The 20,504-nt window shown below is 38.2% G+C and overlaps 1 protein-coding gene across 2 annotated transcripts; it reads right to left on the reverse strand.

Moving 5' to 3' along the window:
• Nucleotides 1–653: 653 nt before the first annotated feature.
• etv6 (ETS variant transcription factor 6) lies at nucleotides 654–19,630 on the reverse strand. 2 transcript variants are annotated; one of them, XM_020926557.2, is made up of 8 exons: nucleotides 19,176–19,630; nucleotides 17,192–17,318; nucleotides 6,410–6,574; nucleotides 3,648–3,785; nucleotides 2,268–2,849; nucleotides 1,931–2,073; nucleotides 1,171–1,271; nucleotides 654–1,086 (listed from the first exon to the last, which is right to left on the reverse strand). In XM_020926557.2, exons 1-8 carry the CDS (start codon nucleotides 19,203–19,205, stop codon nucleotides 957–959), a joined length of 1,416 nt encoding a protein of 471 aa, XP_020782216.1. In that variant the 5' UTR covers nucleotides 19,206–19,630; the 3' UTR covers nucleotides 654–956. The 2 variants fall into 2 exon arrangements, with proteins under 2 accessions (XP_020782216.1, XP_020782213.1); XM_020926554.2 differs by having other exon boundaries at nucleotides 17,192–17,321.
• Nucleotides 19,631–20,504: the final 874 nt, after the last annotated feature.

A 20,504-nucleotide genomic window follows, 5' to 3' on the forward strand; every position in this document is an offset into this window, starting at 1 on the left:
TCCGCACGTCACAGTTCTGCCGTATATTCTTATAGATGCACACTGATAATAAAATGAAGCCTTGATGAAGGGAAATTAAGGGAAAATGCCACTGGTCCTGTTTTTACAATAAACTGCAATAAAATGGACATAGGCATATAAACTACCCTACTGAATTAGCCTACTTAGGCTAATTTATTTATTTATTAAATTTTTGTATTATAAGTATTTCAAATATTTATGTTTAAATGTGGAAATAAATCTTCTTTACTTATACATTTTAAAAGAGAATAGTGAGCTGTTTCCAAGTAGTGTTTTTCAAAGACTGTACAGCAGCGCCATCTAGTGGTTATCATATTTGCGACCAGTATTTCAGTTTACAACTAATGGCCATCAAAATGCCAAACTTCAAAGTTACATACAAATATACTGTAACTGAAAATGTTAATTGTAATAAACTGGGATTTTTACTAATTAAAGGTAATTGACGATAGTTTACTTATAAGATACACAAAAGAGATCAAGAGGTAAATTAATTACGTTTTTGTAACGGTACCCCATTCATCCCACTGATTGCATTTCAGAAATACTTTTGATATTTTGACATTTTTTCAAAAAAAAATTGTTTATTTGTGTGATTGAAAACATTCTTGTCACACAAGTACACACCCATATTTTATGAACAGAAATCAATTTTATAATTCACATGTGAACACAAAATCATGACAGTGAAATAAGCACTAGCTGATTGAATCTGCAGTTTATTTCAGGAGAAAAAAATATGTTTAATGTCTTAAGCTGCGCCCATTGAAAAGTATTGTATAAATGAATGTGTTTTTGGGATGAGGTGTGGTACCCCTATCCCATCACTCCAAGGCCACCTTAAAGAGGCAAGATGGAGGCTCCGTTTTGCGATTGTCCATGCTGCTTTTGAAGGCATTGAGGCTAGACCCAAAGGGACCAAAACCAGACCTAGATTAGTTCATGTTATGTCCAACAGTTGTTTCACACTCCTCTTTGATGTAAACCGTTTCATCCATGTCAGACTCAAGATGCTCCAAGCGCTCAGCCTGACCATTCATAATCTCATCTGGGGTCTTCATAAACCTGAAAATAAGAATTGATGATGAAAATAAAATCACCAATAAGTATTAAAATTTTATTGGAAAAAACAGTGAAATTTAGGATTACCTGAACAGAAGTCTCTGCCCAGGTTCTTTCCTGATAATATTGAGTTTGTAGTAGTGTCTCAGTGCTCTTGACATCTTTTCGTACGTCATATTTGTCCTGTTCTGTAAAGGAAAAAACAAGCAGCTATTATAATGCATGAATGGGAGTAATCGAAGTAATAAATGAAAATGCTCTCATGACTCTAATGTTTTGGTGCCTGTCCTTATGACAAAATGAATAAAACAGAAACCATTTTGTTTTAATATACATTTAAATATATAAATTGGACAACACTAAAAAGATGAAAGAAAGGAATGACACTGCTATTTTGCAACCCCCACTAGTAGATGGCAGATGGAATTATGTTTACATTTCTTTACACGGACTAATCTAACTTACTAGAAGCCATATAGATAGTAGCCCAATTTGGGCTTTTGAAAGTGTTGTGGGACAGGTGAAATATTTAGTAGAATTCTTCCAACAGATTGATAACAGTGGAATAAGCTTAGAAATGAAACTTTTCACAAATGAACAAAGCACTTCTCTCTGCTCTATCTGCTCTTTTCATAAACAAAATAGTATGATTGTCACTGTCGCCACCATTTGAAGTGTGCTCAAATGTAGCATAAAAAGGTGCAAAATGGACTGTTATGAGTTTGTGAATTGTAAACATTGCAAGAGTAAGTCCTGCTCTGCAGTATACTGACAAATCAACACAAGGATCCTACATGTCACCATAATTACCTTTTCTCTTACGAGTTGTAGTATACTATGCACTTACTTTGTGATTGCCCCAGAGCCTGGCCAGGCCATTGGGGTCCATGATGCGGAAGACTTTGCTCTCAGGATCCTCCCAGCGGATGTAGTTCTCGTACCGGCTATCAGACAGGAGCTGGTAGACGTAGTCCCAGAGCAGCCTGCAGTCTATGGGCACACCATGATAACATTATGTATTATCTTAATATTCCACCTCGCAATAAAAGAAATCACAGATATTTCATCAGACCTCTGAAACCACCTGGTTTGATGAGTGCAATAAATATAATCAATATTATATTTTGAAATTGTATAAACTTGTTTGTTGCTGCCTCACCAGCACCTGGTCTCCCGACTCTCACCTGCTATCCGACCTATGGGCATCTGCTGCTCCTCTGGTGGTGAAACAGGCATGATGATGTTTCTGTACAGTACGTCCTCCTGTTTTATGAGGTGCGGTTGCTGCTGCGGGGCGAGTGGGTGGAGCAGGCCATGGGCTTTACTGTCCCGGCCATTCTCCATTTTACCCTGAGAGGGGGGTCCCGAGCGCCCATGTCTGAAGTCCATCCCCGCTGAGCTCCTGTTGGGGCTGAGCAGCAGAGGGTTCATTATGGCACTGGGCATGAGCTGGATGACCCGTGGAGGACCAGCCTCCTGAGGGCCTGGGCTCCCAGGGCAGGGGGCCTCTTTGGGGGTGGCACAGCGGCCATTGGGGGCGGCAGGGGACACAGACAGTGGATATACGTCTTCAGGTAGGTGATGGTTGCTGTCCGGCAGCTGGGAGAAGGACTGCAAGTGGTCCTCATTAGTGGGACGGGGGATCTGCTCCGGAGAGGACTGTCTGGGTGCAGTGTGATGAGGAGAGCGGGACCGGTGTCGCAGCTCGATGGTCGGTGTGTGCTGGGGAATGGGCTCTGGTCCTCTGGATGTCCTCCGTACCGTGTCTGTGAACAGAGAACATATAGTAAAAGAAAGATCCTCACCTGTTCTAATGTTTGTTTTAAGGTGGCAGAGCAATTAAAAAAAAACTATCTTTAAGGATCAGGATAAATTAAGAAAATAAATCATCATAGCTGAGTATGTATTTGTCACAGCTATGCTATTCCACCAGTATAGATGTTCAGTGTAGTCTTTAGTTTGTCCACTAGGTGTCATTAATATCAAATAGTATGCATGAGGTCAGGTTATAATATGTGCTAAATATCCTAGGTTGGAAAACAATTTAATGAACATATATATATATATATATATATATATATATATATATATATATATATATATATATATATATATGATATATATATATATATATATATATATATATATATATATATATATATATATATATATATATATATATATATATATAAATATATATAATAAAAATGTGATTGATTTGTTTTTAGAAAGCTAGTCGTTTTACTATGTAGCTCCTAAAAAATAAAAAAAATAAAAATAAATAAATAGCTACATATTTCCTTGTAGAACAGGTTTTACTAGCATTGTCTGAATGCCATTCAATGGTATTTCTTAAAATGTCAATCATAAACTCAAGTTTGTCAAGTTGCCACAATCTCAGGTATGTCAGTTTGCCACAAAAATGTTTCTACACCTTTGAGACTTTTGAGGAATACACATCACCAATGGGCCCTACAAGTTTAGGGAAATGTATTCTATAATGTTTTAAAATTAGAAAGCTTTGCCTTGATTTAGTCAGTGCTAAAGTCTGGTACTGAACTGACCATCCAGCTTCATGTGTGGCACTGCAACACTGTCTGGCTGCAGGTGAAAGGAGTTCCCAGGAAAGTAGGCCGAAGGGAAGAATGCATGGGGCTTCCTCTGCTTCAGGATGTGCTGCAGCAGTTCATAGAGGACATCACCTGTGACAGACAAGTAAGGTCAAAGGTCACCGTGCATAATGAATCATAACATGGTGCCACAAACTGAATCAAGTTTCTTTTAATCTTTCTTGGTGCAGTTTTCATGGTAGCTGTAGGTTTGAGCAATAGTGAATAGCAATAGTGAAGTAATTAGAAAGTGATTTCTAAAATAACGTTTAAACTTTGAAGAAGTGTCAGTGGGTCACAAAGTCTAATTTATGCTTTATTATTTCTCCCATTCCTTCAAATCTACCAACCTACTGTACAGTAAACACAGGTGAAAGCAGAGTGTGGCTGGTCCTGTAATGCAGAGGCTTCATCCTATAGAGTCTGAGAATAGTGTATCTCCTCTCAGATCTGGACCAGAGCAGCACTGAGCTCCAGCACACTGTGACCATTGACCAACCTAGAAACAACAGAAGGGGCTGGATATAATGTTCCAGGGGGTTTCTTTTGGGTTTAGGTTGGGGGCATGGGGGCACTGGCATCCTTTTTGTATTTTCTCCCAATAACTGAAAGTATACACTCATCACATGAGGCTTGGTGTAGTAGTGCACCACACAGTCTTCCAGTGAAACTACCGCTGTGTTGGGGTTGTCCCATTGTTGCTCTAATGAACCTGCTGTTTATTTAAGTACCACCAGCAACCTCCTGAGTTAGTGAATTGATTGCATCCATGTTCACACTTCAGTTAGAAAGTGTTCCTTCAGCTTTTGTGAAGTGTGTATTTTTAAAGGTAATTGGGTCATCCATCCTTGCCTTTCTTATTGCCTGTAGCAATTTATATTACAGTGGTCAGACAGTAACAGCAGCAATAGACATCAGAGTCTAAAACAGTACTATTAAACAGTACTATTTTTGATTATTAATTGGGTATTTTAATAAATGACCTTTGCAAAAATCAAATGGCCTGTTCAAAATATTAGTTGAAACAAGAGAATAACACATTAGCTAAAAAAATATGCATGTTATGTAGCAGATTCCTTTCCTTACTTTTTTGTTATTGTTGTTCACTGAAAATAACAATAACACACACACAAAAAAATTAACAAACCAGCTTCAAATAGGCTTTGTAGCAAGTGTGAGGCTGAAAATTCCAACTGTCCAAGTAAATGAGCCATACACTTTAATGCTGTGTAGTTTGTGAAGTGTGTGACCACTCTATGGACTCTTAAATTTACTCAACAGCACTGTCACGTGACACATATTTTACAAGACATGCCACTTAACACGACCTTTGTCATGCTGTCTCTCTTACACCAACAAGGAAATGATTCTCAAAAGGAAAAGGAGGAAACTTGTAGAATAACACACCCATTTCACTTCTCACTTTCTGGTTTTAAGCACTGATTAGATTTGAGTATGTGGTTTTTTTTTTTGTTTTTTTTTCTACAAGATAAAAACAAAAATGTACATGCAGTATAACAAGTTGTCAATATAGTCAAATTAACTGAACAGAATAAGGAGGTTGTACTGGTATAAAAGTACAAAAGATGTGACAGTCCTATCACAAAAGTTGCAATTAACAGTAAGTAATAGATAAGTACTAGTATAAGTAATAGATATAATTTAAATATTATTGTAACATAGTGTCTTACAAGGCTTAGCTGCTCACAGTTAGACATGGAAAAGTGTGGATTTACATTTCATTAACACATCCAAAAACATTGCCTGTGTTTGTTTGTAGCTGTTAGTTATATAATATGTGATATGTAAGGAGATATTTGTTATTGTGTTACTTGCAATGCAGTCCACCCCTTTATTAGCTATTATAACAAATAGACTTATGCAACGTACAGATCATTTGACTTATAGTCTTGTGACATTTTGCTACTATTTCTCATAAGTGAAGATTGTCACACCTCTTCAGATTTCACAATTGTTATTTATTTCCCCCTCTTATTCTGAGGACAAAGACAAAAAACAGTATATACAGAGTACTGTATAAAGTATAAACTGACTATATCCAATATATTCCCACACTGTGTGATACCAATTCTCTTGCCTTAATTATTGATTATTTACCACTTAAGTCGTAAGCAGTATCAAATTTTAGACTAGTTGAAGGAACAAATTGTCATGTGCACTGTAGGTAAATTGTGCATTGATTAACTGGCACTTTTTGTCGTTGAGAATAAATTTATGAGAAATCATATGCAATGAAGATGTAATGACGGTTGTTGTGAAAATGTAGCTTTGAAGGTCCAATATTTTGCACCCCTTGTGACATTTTCTCATGAAAAATACACCTTCTGGACTGAATCTGTGTGTCTTCAGATATTAATTTGAGCTTCATTTGTGCATGTTTGAGTAATCCTGCCTTTTTGCAGTCTCAGTGCAAAATGTTTACCCTTCACCTCTTGGAGGTGATGTCCCTTTGCGTTATTCAAGTCCATCCACCTTCACTAAATTAAGTTTGAATCAACCTACTTGATTCTAGGCTAGGTTGCTAGCAGCTATCATTTTTAATAAATAAAACAACAGAAAACAGTAAAGTACTGTTCTCTGTTCTAAGTCCTCGTGCACTCTGTTGGTGTTTGTGTATTAACAGCTTTTTAATATTCAGTCTCAATTCATGCAATAAATAAATAAATAGATATTGAGACATATACAATGTTAGGTACCAGAGTGTGGCGATCTATAGCGGAAGTCCTCTTTGGTGAGCAGCAGCAGAGCTTTGCCATTCATCTGGAAGGAGCTGCTGGTGATGGGTCTCAGTGCAAACTCTTTCTCAGCCCATCGCAGCCACTGGGCCACGTCCTCTCTGCTCCAGTATACCGGCTGCAGACCTGCGCAGGAGGGAAAAGACTATTACGTCTAAAAAATATATGAATAAGAGACAGCTTTTTACAACAGTTATTTAAGAGTTTGATGAAATGATGCAATAATACCAAACCTCAAATCATATGAAATTTAGTTTGATCTACACTACTGATGTGTGTGTACATATTGAGAGTACACTAATGGGACCAATAGAAACATAATATATTCCATCATGTTGGCTGCAGAGGTAAAAATTATACAAACCTGTTAATTTTATCTTATATGTGAGATTTGAGACCATGTGTTTTCTATGATTAGATGTTCTTTTTTGATGCTTGTCTCCATGGAGATGTTATTGCTTGTCTGGAAAGTGCCACAATATGGAAAAATGATCCATCTCCTTGGAGACAAACAGGTGACAGCACCTGACTAACTTACAGGCCAGATCTGTGGGGAGGAGAGTACACTCAAGATAAGAAAGCATGTTTTTCAAGGCATATTTAGCGTGTAGATTGCACACCAGTCACTCACTACAAACCCGTTTTTTTTTCCCCCATCAGCAAAAAAAAACAGCCTTTACTTTTACATTTAAATTAGCAATATGAAAAGCAATCATAACCTTACAACGTGACTGAGAAGCAGTTGGTTTGAGGCAGGAAGGAAGGAAGCATGAGCTCAGCGAAGATGCAGCAGAAGTGACTCGGAGAGGAGGGGGTGAGAGGCCAGGACGGAGGTAAGGAGAGAGAGAAGGGGGTGGGTATGGGGCCCGGACTGAGGTAAGGAGGAAGGAGAGGGAAAGGGGGGGGAGTGGGGGGATACAGGAAGGAGGTAAAGAGGAAGGAGAAAGAAAGGGGGGAGTGGGGGTTGGGGGTGCAGGACGGAGGTAAGGAGGAAGGAGAGAGGAGGAGGAGGGGGCACAGGAAGGAAGGAGGCACAGACCGTAAAAAAGGATATTGAGGAAGTGGAGATAAAAGCCAAAAGGAGGGAGTGATTACGGGAACGGCTGCTTGGATGAAAAGAAAAAAACACATGGAGGAGGAGACAGAGAAGAAAGAGAGATTAGGAGATGAGGAATAAAGACGGGAGGGGCCTTGATGGGATATGAGAAATATGGAGATAAATTTGATATGATCTTAGCTCCTTCAGCTCACATGAGGAAACTGAGAGTTTATTAGTTTGTTTTGGCACATCACAGAAGGAAATGGATGCACTGTCCTTTTCCGGTGATTTATAGAGAGCAAAGCATCATGGGAATAAAAGTGTGAAATATCTGGAAACAGAGAAGCGTTGTATTGAAAAAGAGGCAAGTATTGTACTTTTGGTCATATCACAAGAGGTCGGAGAAATATTGCTGTTTAAGGAATTGGTAATATTCAAGAGTATTGTCAACTTTCTATTGTTTGTTGTTTATGCTCTCTTTTTGCAACATTTTAGACAAGCCTAATCTTTCTAATAATAGATAAAGGGAAATGTGTGTTTTATTTTACAGTCCATTCACAAATTGTAGAACACTCTACCAAGGTATTAACAGGCACATTTTAGCATATGATGATGAATTCTCATATTGTCTGAAGATTTTCATCATAATACTAAAAACAAACCCCATTAGGTTCAGTTAAAGTTTTTATTCATATTTTTCAAAGCACCAAGATTAATCACTGGTTTAGCTAGGCTGGGGGCTGAAGTTTTAGCTGCTTATTTCTGAAGAGTGAAAATGAATGTGCCATTTCATAAACAAAATACAAAATTATTGTCTGTACTAAAATGTCTGATAACATTCTCTGTAACTCCAAGTGTACACAGCAACCAAAAAGTATAACACTGATTTCCAAAGCCTGGTACCCCATCATCAACATACCCCAGTGTCACCAGCCCACATCTCCACATTGAAAAGCCACCCTCCTTTTCCAAGTTCTCACTTATCGCTCGCCTCAAACACTTCCTCGGGGAGTTGGACAGCTGTTATCTTCGGCCGCCAATGTCACTGTCGCACCAGTAATAGGAACCTTGTCCTTGCTGGCAAACCCCCACCCCACACAGCCACTCATCAAACAAAGGAAGTTTTCATAGAGAGAGAAAAAGAGAGAAGGCGCAATCAATATCAAGTGAAACTGTGTCCAGATTGCCAGCATATCATGATGATATAATATGAAATAGGGTAGTATTGATTCATGAATTAATTAATCGAAATAACCATACTATACAATAAAAAAAAAAAAAAAAAAACGTTTTGTGGTCAAAAGGCATTTCATAACAAAGACAGCAAAATGATATAGTAAAAAAAAAAAAAAGAATAGGCAATTAGTGCTTTTCATCAATGATATACTTCTACTTCTACATATAATCTCTATGCAGCGTAAGCATGTGTGTACCTTTTGATATGTTAGCAGCAAAACTTATTTCCAGAAAAATTTTACATGACAACATGAGTACAACATGCCATGCAATTAATGAATAGTAGAAATGTGTGGAAAAATTCGTAGATATGATAGATACATTGACCCTCTCTACAGATGAAATGTTAATGCTATAAAAAATGAAAGCAGTAAAAACAGTATACTGTAAAAAAAATTTATAAAAATTATTGTCAATTGTGTCATTTATTGAAAGATAATTGTACAATGTAGTATTGTATCAGACCTATCACCAGTTTTCCCTTTCTTGCATCCCTTCTGACAGCCTATTTGACCCAAGTCTCAAATGATAAGCCAGAGGCCATAGTAGCAGGTTATCTAAAGCAGTGCATGGCTGACAGACTTTGACCCTTAGTGTCTTGACATAATGGCATATCTTAAAAAAGTGTCAGGCAAAGGGATACAGGTGTTGTTCTATGACAGGAACTGTGGGCCAGATAAGGAAATGTGTTGCTCCATATTTCCTCCATTGGTTTCCGTGAATCAACTGCTAAACGATTATATAAAAAGATAAAATATGATGCATTCTGTATCATCCTATGGAGGAATCCAGGAATAAGGCAAATCATTCTCATACAGGATTTATTTATTTTGGGATAAAACATGGAAATGAATTCTGTAACTCATTTAGGTCACTGGGTTCTAAAGTGTATTAGTGTATATCTTTAAAAAATGTTATTCCAGTAGTAATAAGATCCAGTCATTATTTTTCCTTCTAAAGCAGAAATTATTGCAAAGTAGTTTAAATACTCCCTTAGACATAACTGTTGTTTTGGAACATTCATTTAATAAAAAGGGAACATCTCAGAAGTAGTTTTAGTAGGCCTAAGTTACTGCTAAATATATAAATGTCCTACTTTACAAAAATTGATGGAAAGGGATGCAAAGAAAGAGTCCTCACTACATCAGTGCCTTGATCAATATTGAATCAAGCAACCATCTGCCCAGCACACAGCAGCTGGACCTGGGTCTCCTGTGGGCCACTTGAGAGCGCTCAGTGAGCGGGGTAGGCAGTAGTACAGTGGGGGTCACGGGGTCACGGCTCCGGTATGCTTCCTCCAGAGTACTGTTGCTCTGCCAAGATCCCTGCGAGATCCGGCCCCAGCCATCTGCACACAGCCCATAGGAGGAAGCAGAGCGGAGAGAGTGGGGGCGGAGGGAAACAAACTGGACCAAACAAATGTGTCCCATAACAGGCAGAGGCAGGAAGTAATCCAGAGCGGGCTTGGTTTCAGGACAGGAAACTTCCCCCGGTGTGAGGTTAGACATTGACAGTGGGATGCACGAGGAAAGAAAGGAAGAGTGTGTTTAGAGGAAGGAGAAGTAAGACAGAGAGAGACAGAAAGAGAGAGACAAAGAGAGACAGAGATAAAGATACAGAGAGAGCGAGAGACAGAGACAGAGGGGGGGTCTTAAAAAGTTACATTTTTTGCCTAGAAGTTACAGTGCTCTCAAGTCTGTTCTTTATTCACTGTCCAGTGCCAAGAGAGAGTGAGTCATTACAGAACGTGTTCTCCATAAAGATCTTATTGATTTGCTCCATGGTGTTGCAGTTAACTTAATGTTTTTCTTAGTCTTATTACAGCATAAAACACCTGTAATTGAATAAATGCAAGACACATTTTAATGCCATACAATGGAACATTCCAAGCAATAAAATCTCCAAGGAGACAAGTAGGTGGCTGACTCCAAGAGATAAGATACTACATGTACCTTAAATTTGTAAAAGAAGAATTACAATTTCACATACCTTTGCAAGGTGTGCAGAAACCTGTGTGCCTGGCATTACAGTCACATAATTGCTCAACATCAACAGCAATTAATTGTCTTCACTGCAGTATAGTTTCAGAGAATACATTTTCAATTTTCAAAATGACAATTTTTCATCACTGTTTTCAATGTAAAGTTTTACTCCTGTTAGAAGTGGACAGATTGACTTTTCATTGAGTCATTCGTAAGCTCCACTTTTCATCAAAATGCTGTGAGCTCCTTTCTCCTGTGTGTGTGTGTGTTGAGGGCAGAAAAGGTGCATGCATCTGTGGACAGCCCCCATGAGTTTGGCAGCAGGACGGAGCTCATTAACTTGTCTGGCTTTAAGAGGGAAGTCGATGGCTTCTGTACCGCAACAGCGAAACAAGACACCAATGATCTCATCCTCCTCTTCCCTTCATTCATCCAGGGCGCTTATGAGTTGCCCTGGTAACTCTGTTCACGGCACAAGCTTCCCACAGAAAATAATGTGTCATCAGAGAAGATTAGGAGCCCACGGTTTTGACATGAGCGTAGATTTTCTGTAGAGTGCTGTTGTGCATACATGTGCTTTTGAATGTAAATCTAAAAACAAAAATGAGTTCTGAATTACTACTGGTATAGAGCAATGGCAGTCAAAAAGTAGGAAGCATGCAAATGACTGCCTATTCAATTGATGTAAGAAATTGATTGCATTATTATTTTGGACAGATAAATTAAAACTTAAATTTTTAAATTATGTACACATTCACTCACAAATAAAGATTTTATACATCTTTTGTTGTTGTTTAACACTGAAAATTAAAATAATTTCATGGTGAAGAGGTCGGGATTACAATGACACAATTGACAATGAGAGTAAATACAACTTGCTGTCCATCCCTTGTTTATTCAGTTAAGTGACATTTGTCCATCTTTTGTCCTTTTATTTAAGTGTGTATTGTGTGTACAGCCCCCATGAAAGCAAATACCTTGATTCCATTTCTAAGCAATCAAAAAAGCAGGAACTGTAACCACCGGGCTTCCCGGTTTTATGCAAAGTATCACAACCATATTTTTACTGTTAACAGCAGTTCCCACTATATTCTCAGAGGATGCCACAATAAAGCAAGAAGCTTGCTTCTCACTTCCTCTTTGTGTTTCATTGAACAGTGTAAAATACAATTAGAAACAATAATATTAAAAGTTAATAAAAGCTGTATACCAACTAAAAATACATCAGTGACTACAAATCCAATGTAATTATACAGTCACTTTAAAGTATGTTGAACTCTTATTGAAAAGAAACAACAGATGTCTGCATCTGACAAAGTGGGACTTTGCTCTGGGAACTGAAAGATTCTTAGTCACGCTTTCTTCTGTAAATGTTTATCTTTTTGGTCAAAGCTGCAGTGGGCGGATATTGGTGTAGCTATCTCAATAGAGGAAAGGATTTTCTTTCTTCAGAGAAGAGGAGGAGGAAGGAGAGAAGCAAGGAGAAAGGACGGAGGAAGAGGTGACGTGGTGATGACCTGTGACTCTTCAGTCTAGGGCACTGGCCTTCTCCACATTCAGTCTAGAATTTAAGGCAATATAATCAAAATCAATCAAAATGGTCACAACACATGGAGTAGATAATGATCAACTGAACAATAACAGCTAGTATTGCAGACATTTAATAATACACTAAATGGGCCAAATAAGCACAGATAATTATATTGCATAATTGGAAAGACTTTGTGAAAAGGAGTTGCTGCATTTTCAATTGCAAGTCAAGCAATTCACCTACTACACAAGACCAAACTGTCTGATCAAAATAAATAATGCTGTAGGGCCTTTGAAACTACTCAAAGTGCTTTACATTGCATTGATTGTTTACTCCCCGTTCTTTGGTGGTAAGCTACTTCTGTAGTCACAGCTGCCCTAGGGTAGACTGATGGAAGCTTGCCTGCCAGTCTGTGGCATTCACACACACACCACTGCACACATATTTTATCACAAAAAAGGGCATATTTTAACTGTTAAGTGATGCCAATATCTATCTAACCTACGTCATCAAAGATTAGTTTAAAATGCACCCTACAATGGAAGCATGGTCAGACTTGAATGGCCAATACTCCCACATTGTGAAGAATGCGGTTCTCAGGGTCTGCTATATCGATGGTAAATTCACTTTTTCTGTGTAAGACATTCAGACTCTTCCGCCTCACTTTATTCTTGGATGAATAATTTTTACAACATTAATGAGTGTGTGATTCTTGGTAGTAACTGACAGGTGGGAGGGGTGAGGGCGGAAAAGCCACCTTTATATTTTTTTGTCCAGTGAAACTCTCTTGTCCACTGCTTCCTCCTCCGGTGTGCACGTGCCCGCCCCGTCCGGCCCAACTGGACTTGGTCCAGTCAAAACAAACATTAAGCAGCTCATCAATCACACACACGGTTATGAGCAGGAAGTGGCTCGACCTGTTTCTGATAAGTGGCTGGGGCAGGAACAAGCCGACTCTTGTACTTAGTTCCTGAATTTGCCTCTAACTGACACTCTTCCTTTTGTTCCCATGCCAGTTTTTTTCCTTCTATTTCTACTTCCTCAACTACTACAATATGTACATGCTTGAAATGCATTTGTTTGTTGGTCTCAATCCCACAAACCAAACTTGTGAGTCAAATTTTCCACAAGGAGAAAGTCAAGCCAGAATATTAGCAAACTGCCTCTCATTAAAGCAACTATTGTTTCCCGCCGTCATTCAAATTTCTCTAATAATAAACAACGTGACAAGGTTTTCATGACATATGAAATACTTGGTCCAATGGTCATATGGATTTGTTTCTTATATGAAACCATAAATCAAAAACTGTTATTGTTCAATATTGGTAAAAAAAAAAAAAATATTTATATATGTATACTGTATACTCATTTTGTGTATCAGTGTATTTTAGGAAAGGTCAAACGGTCATGCTGTGTTTACAAAACCAGAGTAAAGGGCAAAAGAATGAAACCTGTCCATTGTGGTTGGAAATGCAGCACAACCCACGCAAAAGCAAGAATTCAATAGAGATATAAAATAAATATATGTGCAAAATAGGATCTAAATTGTGGGGGTCACAAGGTACCGAGTTTGAGATCATGAGAGGATTTCAAGATAAAAAAATTCTAAATCTATTATGATTTAATTGAAAACTGTATTTTTAATTAAGTCGATAATGCAAACAAACAATTCCAATAAACAATATGAAAACTGATTAAAAATGTTTTGCCCATTTAAAATCATTACCGGTCAATTTCAGTTTGGGAAGTTGGGATCTGTAAGATACCAGGAACTTTGAGCGTTATGCAGGGTATAGAAGTTTGGGAATATGTAAGCTTTATTTATAAACTGTTTTAAGACTTATCAAGAGTACCAGATAAACACAAGACCTGATTTCCAAAAGACTTCACTAGATGGAAAGACTTTGAAAGCACCATGTGGTGAGTCTGAAACTGGGAGAAGAGGGGGCTGTGCCATGTGTGAACAGTTTCTCTTTCAGACCAGAAACACGCACACAACATCACCAACGGCAACATTTATTCAGGAAGCCCCGTCTGCCTACTCAGGAAATTCCTCTGGACAAGAGCCGCTTCCAGGGGCAGGAAATTTCCCCTCCAAAAAACTCCAAACACTTACAACATGCTGGACTCCATCTGTGAGAGGATATAACACGGAGATGGATTCATTTCCTGGAGGCCTATAAACCATAACAAGACTGAATTTCAACAGCAGTTTCAGCATTTTTTTTTTTAAATCTAAGGCTTTAAATGTATCCACTGTAAAGTACAGTGTCCTCAAAGGGTCGTGTCACATACACATGAAACAGGATGGATGTTTTAGGAGCATGAACGTGGCAAATTCCTCATGACACTCAATATATTTTATTACAAGAACGCAAGACTGTAAGTATGTCCTGTTGTCTATTATGTTACTTCAAAGAAATCAGCTAACATTTTAAAGAATGTATTAGTTCATCTTCATGGCGACAAGCAGGTGGTGTACCGTCCACCAAAAAAGTTTCGTAGTGGACGTTTAAAAGATTTAAGATGCCCGGTGAGAACAACAAACTACATTGCCATAGTTTGCATGTTTAAGTCATAAACCCAGACTTTGAAATAGCATAAAAATGCAAAGTGGTTAATGTGCAGTGACAGAAAAGAAAACAAAAGATTAGCTTTCAGTAACACAGTAGCACATGTGGAATGAATTGCATATACAATGTACACCTACACAAGCTGCGGATTCACACAAAGATTTACTCACTCCTCCACCCACTGAAGCCTGCCGAGCCAGCTGTGCAGAGACAAGACACACACATGCCAACAATGAAGGAAACCAGCCCATCTTGTTTCCATGGCTTCTATTAACTCCTCACTAAAGACATCTAGATAGTAGCAAGACAAACTATTCATTGTAACTCATGTGTATTCATGGAAAACAAAGCAGGATTACGGTGCCACACTTTCAAATAATACAAGCATTCCACTCAGATCAGCTTTAAACTATGGGTGTGACAAGTCCAGACATATTATTGAGTTCAATTCAAACTAAAACAAAAGACAAATGAACGCCTTGTAGCTACTGATGCTGTGAATCATGCAAATTACTATGGTAACCTATTCCTAATTGTTAAGAGAAACCAAAAAGAGACCCATAAGTAATGAATTCACATCCAAAGGCACTCCAGTGACAAAAGAAGGAGTCAATTTTTGCTTCGTGCTTTGTTGAATGAGTGATTGAACGGGTAATAATGTCTAAAATGGTTAAATAGTGTCATTATTCTGAGAGGAGAAGGCTGCAAGTTTCTCCCTGATCTAATCCACTTCCTCTACAGGAAATGGAGACTTCTGCCCACACTGCAATTTCCTGCCTCATTTTTTTCTTCTTCTGGCTCTTTTCCCTCTGTCCTCTCCTCTCTCTTCCTTCCCACTCCTCCCTCTGGACTCAAGTGTCTGTACGGATGTGTAAGTGTGGGTGTTGAGGATAAAAGCCAAGGAACGGAAAGCAGAGGTGGATTTTCAACTCAAAGAAACGTCGCCATAGGTCCGAGAGTTTAAGAAGAGGAAACATTAAAAAGGGCCAATAAAATTTCATTTTTTTATTTGATTAGGAAAATAAATATAAAAGGGGGTGGGACCTGGTGATAGGAAAATGATTCATGACTTTTTCATGATCCGATAATTGTCTATCCCTAAAATTATTACATTGTTACTTTTTTTGAGCAGGCTACAAATGGCAAGCAATTGGGTATTAAGTAAATCTCAGTACATTTACTGTCTGTAAAACCACCGTGTTGGACTTCCACCATAGAGTGGATGTGATCCGACCCAAGGCTCACTGATCAGGAAACTGAACGCGGACCTGTTGAGGCTACTTCCTCTTTCTGTAACAATGTAAAGAGGAAGTGGACTGAGGGGGTTTCCTGTGCCTCATCCACAGCCCTGAACTTCTCCTTCACATTGGAAAAGATAAACAACAAAGTTAACTATTGACCCACAAATGGAAAGTTGTAGGAGTTTAGTCTTTGGACAGGTTTATCTATCTCCTGGCAGTATTCCAGCCCCACCTGCTCTGGGATTGGTTGAGCAATAATGAACCAATATAAACTTAGAGAGGTACAACACATATCCACACATTTGTGAATTTAATAATAATACAAATATAATTTATGTAATAGTCACTTTAGACTAGACAACAGGTAATAGGTACAGTGTGCAGTGCAGCCGCATTTTATGCACCTCTTTGCACTCAAGTGTTCAAATAAAGCTTTAGTCAGACGTTTGTCCCATCAAAATACCTGTATATGTTGGGGTTTTAAGACAAACAGCCAATAAAATATATATATATATATATATATATATATATATATATATATATATATATATATATATATATATATATGACATGACGAAGTATACGCAAATTGCACATGATGGACTTTAAAGTGATAATCCACAACATCTTTACTTATTCATGTTCTCACTTCTCTGATGCTTCTGACCGGGATGCCCATTCACTCTTCACACACAAAATTCAGTTATTATTCACATATTATCAGGTTTGACTTGACTAGACCAGGAATAGTGATCAATGCATGGACATTGCCTTAGACATGATTATAACTTTACTTTTTGATCTACATGCTTTTTATACAGTTTACATAATTTAAACAGTGCGATACAATCTATAGACTATTAAAATACAACCAGAACAACTCATGGTAACATTATGAGTCATTTGGACCAAAATTTAGGCATCATCCTTTATTATTAATTTCAAAATGCAATCTGTTTACAAGGCTTAAGTTTAAATCAAACATAAATTTACATTAAATTCCACAGGTTATAATGAGGTTATAATGCACATTCATATAAAAAGGCATGTACATTCTGCAGTTTTAATATACAGTTGACCCCAATTGAAAAGCCTTATCCCAGTGGACCCAAGTGGAAGTGTGTGCAGTGGTGTGACTCACGCAGGTGTGCCGGCAGCCTGTTGGGCTCGTCCTCCATTCGGCTGGCTGGCCTCGAGGCGGGAGCATGGACGGGGGAGGAAGTGGAGTTTGGCAGCGGGTTTGCGGAAGGACTGAAAGAGCTCCTCTCCTGCTATGAATAGACACAGAGACACAAACAGGGCTCAGATAGATCCCAATGCAGCAGCAGTGAACCCAAACAGCAATGACAGTCCACTCATCCCACCTCCTGACTTCTGGGACAGCATCTTAATAATTGTAAGGTTATTTTATTGAGAGCAATATTATTGTAGACATCTGTACACATCATGATGTTTGGATAATGACATAATGAATATGTTTGCAAATTGCAATCCATTTACACAATTCAAATCCTAATTTGCACACATTAGTAATTTAAAATAGATTTAGATTAGTTCTTCTTTAGATTATTTAGATTAGTTATTCTTAATAACCAATGCATATTTTTCTTTTCTAAACTTTGACTGGCTTAAGACTACAACAAACCTTTACAATGAATAACTACATTTAGAAAACCTTTGATCCTGCTCAAGTTGTCAAACATGCAGTTACTCCATACCAAAGCTGTAGTTTTTTTCTTACATTCACCTCCATCCAGAAAAAAAAAAAGATTCACGGAAATTAGGAATATGCGCTGCGTAAACACAGTTTTCAAGTTTGGTGAGATCAGTGTTAGTGACATCATCATTACTTTAGAAATAAACACAAAACCAGAGAAACATAATGTTTAGATCACATGGCTATTCATTATACATGTGTGTATGATACATTTGTGCTACACGGCTCTGATACACAAACAGAACTGTAGTTTTAAGCTCAGATATCTCCTCATTCCTGGTGACCACGTCACGTCTGCATGTCTCAATTTCATTCTTTGCCTGTCCATGTAAGATTATAAACGCAACTTGGTCATTTGTGAGGTTCCTCACTTTTATCTCAAACAAGGAAACAAACTGGCTTTTGAACCAGAAATTTCCTGTGGAAATGAAGAAGTGAAGCAATACATTCTTTGTAAAAAAAAAAATGTATAGCTCTGTATAGCTGCTTCTCAATTCTGCAGCAATATTTTATTATTTAAAAAAGCTACAGTTGCCTGTATGGAGCATATACAACGCAATTAAGACTTTCTGACTTATTATTGGAAAATATGACACATTTAATATATGAAAAAGTAATGCAAGAGGAACTGAAAATAGTCTTTGTGCAAGATTTTCTTTTTTTTTTTTTTATTGTGAGTATGGCTATATCTTACCCCAAGGCAGTAATATCAATATTATTAAAATTGCACCCAAGTTCAGTTTTAGACCTATTGAATGAACATGTTTAACATTGTGTTTTGCAGTGGTTAACAAACTATAAGACACACATTTGAATCAGCTGAATGAAGGACAAGATTGTTACCAGCAAAATATGATCCTCTCGCTGCCATGAACTGTTGAATTATTCATTTAAATAGACACAGCGTTTTTGATCAGGAATAATATTTCAATATCCAGTTCATTGACACTGTATGCACTCCTCTAAAATGCTAGAAAAGTCAGTGCAAAAAAGCTTCAATGACAGTGGCAAGAACAATAAAATGTAGGTGTCAACCCGGTAAGCTGTCATAATAATGTTGTTGTATAGTAGCTTTTGGGTTCAATACCTACGCTATTGTGTAAATTAAGTACATCAAATTGAGTGGATTCAAATGTGTGCCAAGAATGGATCTGTACTTCCAGAGTGCCAAGCTATTCCAAATCAGCTTCAGGGAACATTGTGTGTGCCACCGTCACGACATCAACAGCAGCAGAGCTTTCTCAGTGGAGTGGAGGCGAGCAACAGATGAGTGTCCAAACAAGCGCGCTACAGTGTGCACATCTGTAGGAGGCGAGCCTGCAAATGTAGCCCGCCGTGCGTTACAGCAGTGCCCCAGCGTGTGCAAATGTGTGCTGGAGGAAAACAAAGAGCGAACCGAGCCTGTTACCTTGGCCACAACGGGGGAGGATTCAGACATTATCTTCCGTCAACTTCACCGCGTCTCCTTCCTCACTTTTCCGCGGTCCTCCTCGTCTTTCTATCCCTGTTTTTCTTGACCAAAACAAGCCCTTCGACGATGGCACTAACGACTGTCGACTTGTTACGGACAGAGAAGTTTATTCCTTTGCAATCCCGTGTATTTTCAATGTACTGGCTGTCTCCATGGCGGAGCTATCGATTAGGAAACTTCTTTTGTCTCTGTGCGTTTCCCGTCGCAGCAGCTCTGCCGTGCGCGCGTTAATAATAATCCCTTCCTGGAAGCGCACCACAGCTCCCTCTCCCGCGCTCATTGATCTGGATGTGTGTGTAAACGGCGAAATGACGTGAATTCCCAGCAACGAGCCATGCCCCCTTTTAAAGGGAAACCCGAAGCAGGAAATCGCGGCAGGTCGTGTTGCAGCACAAGGCGGAGAGACAGATGACGGACAGGGAAGCAGTTTGCGAGTGTTTTTTTTTCTTTTTCTTCATTACGTTGACCCAATAAATGTGGTTAAACAAACAGGGCGGTGTTGTGGAGCAGTCTGCAGGTGTAGTTTTCAGATTTGTCTTAAATTTATTATTATTATTATTATTATTATTATTATTATTATTATTATTATTATTATTATTATTATTATTATTATTATTATTACTATTATTATTTAAAAAGAGGAGTGACTGAGAGAAGTTAAATATTTACTAGAGTAGACTATTTGCTTAATGTGCCCTACTCATTTTCATATTTTCATATATATTTTATTTGGGAGTACAGGATATATTGCAGATAACCTAACATGCTCCCTAGGTAATGTTTGTTATTGTGTATGAATAAAGCTTAACTTACAGACACAAGAAAAAGTATTCATTGTTCACATCAGTGTTGTCCACATCTGCCTTTAATAGCTGCCGTAATAAGTAAGTAGTAGACCTAATTAAACAGTTTCTACAAAGTCAGGTTTTTAGGCCAGCATAGGTCAGCACATACATTATACTGTTGGGGTCTACATTTTGGTTATCTGGATAGGGATAGGCCCCAAAAAAGACTGTGTGGAGACTAAGAGCCAGAGAAGCTGACAGCAGATGGTGGGAATGACTGATGGAAAATCTCTTTCATCGAGAGCTGATCCTGTGTTTCTGGGAGGGGAAGACAGGAAGCAATAAGAAAGGAAAATAGACTGCCAGTTATTCATCCGTGTATGCAAGAAGCTAAATAGAGCTAATGATTATCAAAAAGATGTGCTCATTGTTTGTTTTTGTGAAGATTTTTGATTGGCAATAAGTGATGCTCAGACTTCTA

The sequence above is a fragment of the Boleophthalmus pectinirostris genome, unplaced genomic scaffold, assembly GCF_026225935.1.
Source record: "Boleophthalmus pectinirostris isolate CB_2022bp ecotype Guang Dong unplaced genomic scaffold, ASM2622593v1 HiC_scaffold_18, whole genome shotgun sequence".
Classification (NCBI taxonomy): domain Eukaryota; kingdom Metazoa; phylum Chordata; class Actinopteri; order Gobiiformes; family Gobiidae; genus Boleophthalmus; species Boleophthalmus pectinirostris.

What these genes read in the sequence shown, in the direction of transcription:
- etv6 (XM_020926554.2), bottom strand. Translation starts at nt 19,205, where the DNA reads ATGTCTGAATCCTCCCCCGTTGTGGCCAAG. An exon ending in GCCCATAGGTCGGATAGCAG is followed by an intron (nt 2,074 to 2,267) that starts GTGAGAGTCGGG and finishes GTGTGCCCATAG; the next exon opens with ACTGCAGGCTGCTCTGGGAC. An exon ending in GGGCAGAGACTTCTGTTCAG is followed by an intron (nt 1,087 to 1,170) that starts GTAATCCTAAAT and finishes TCTTATTTTCAG; the next exon opens with GTTTATGAAGACCCCAGATG.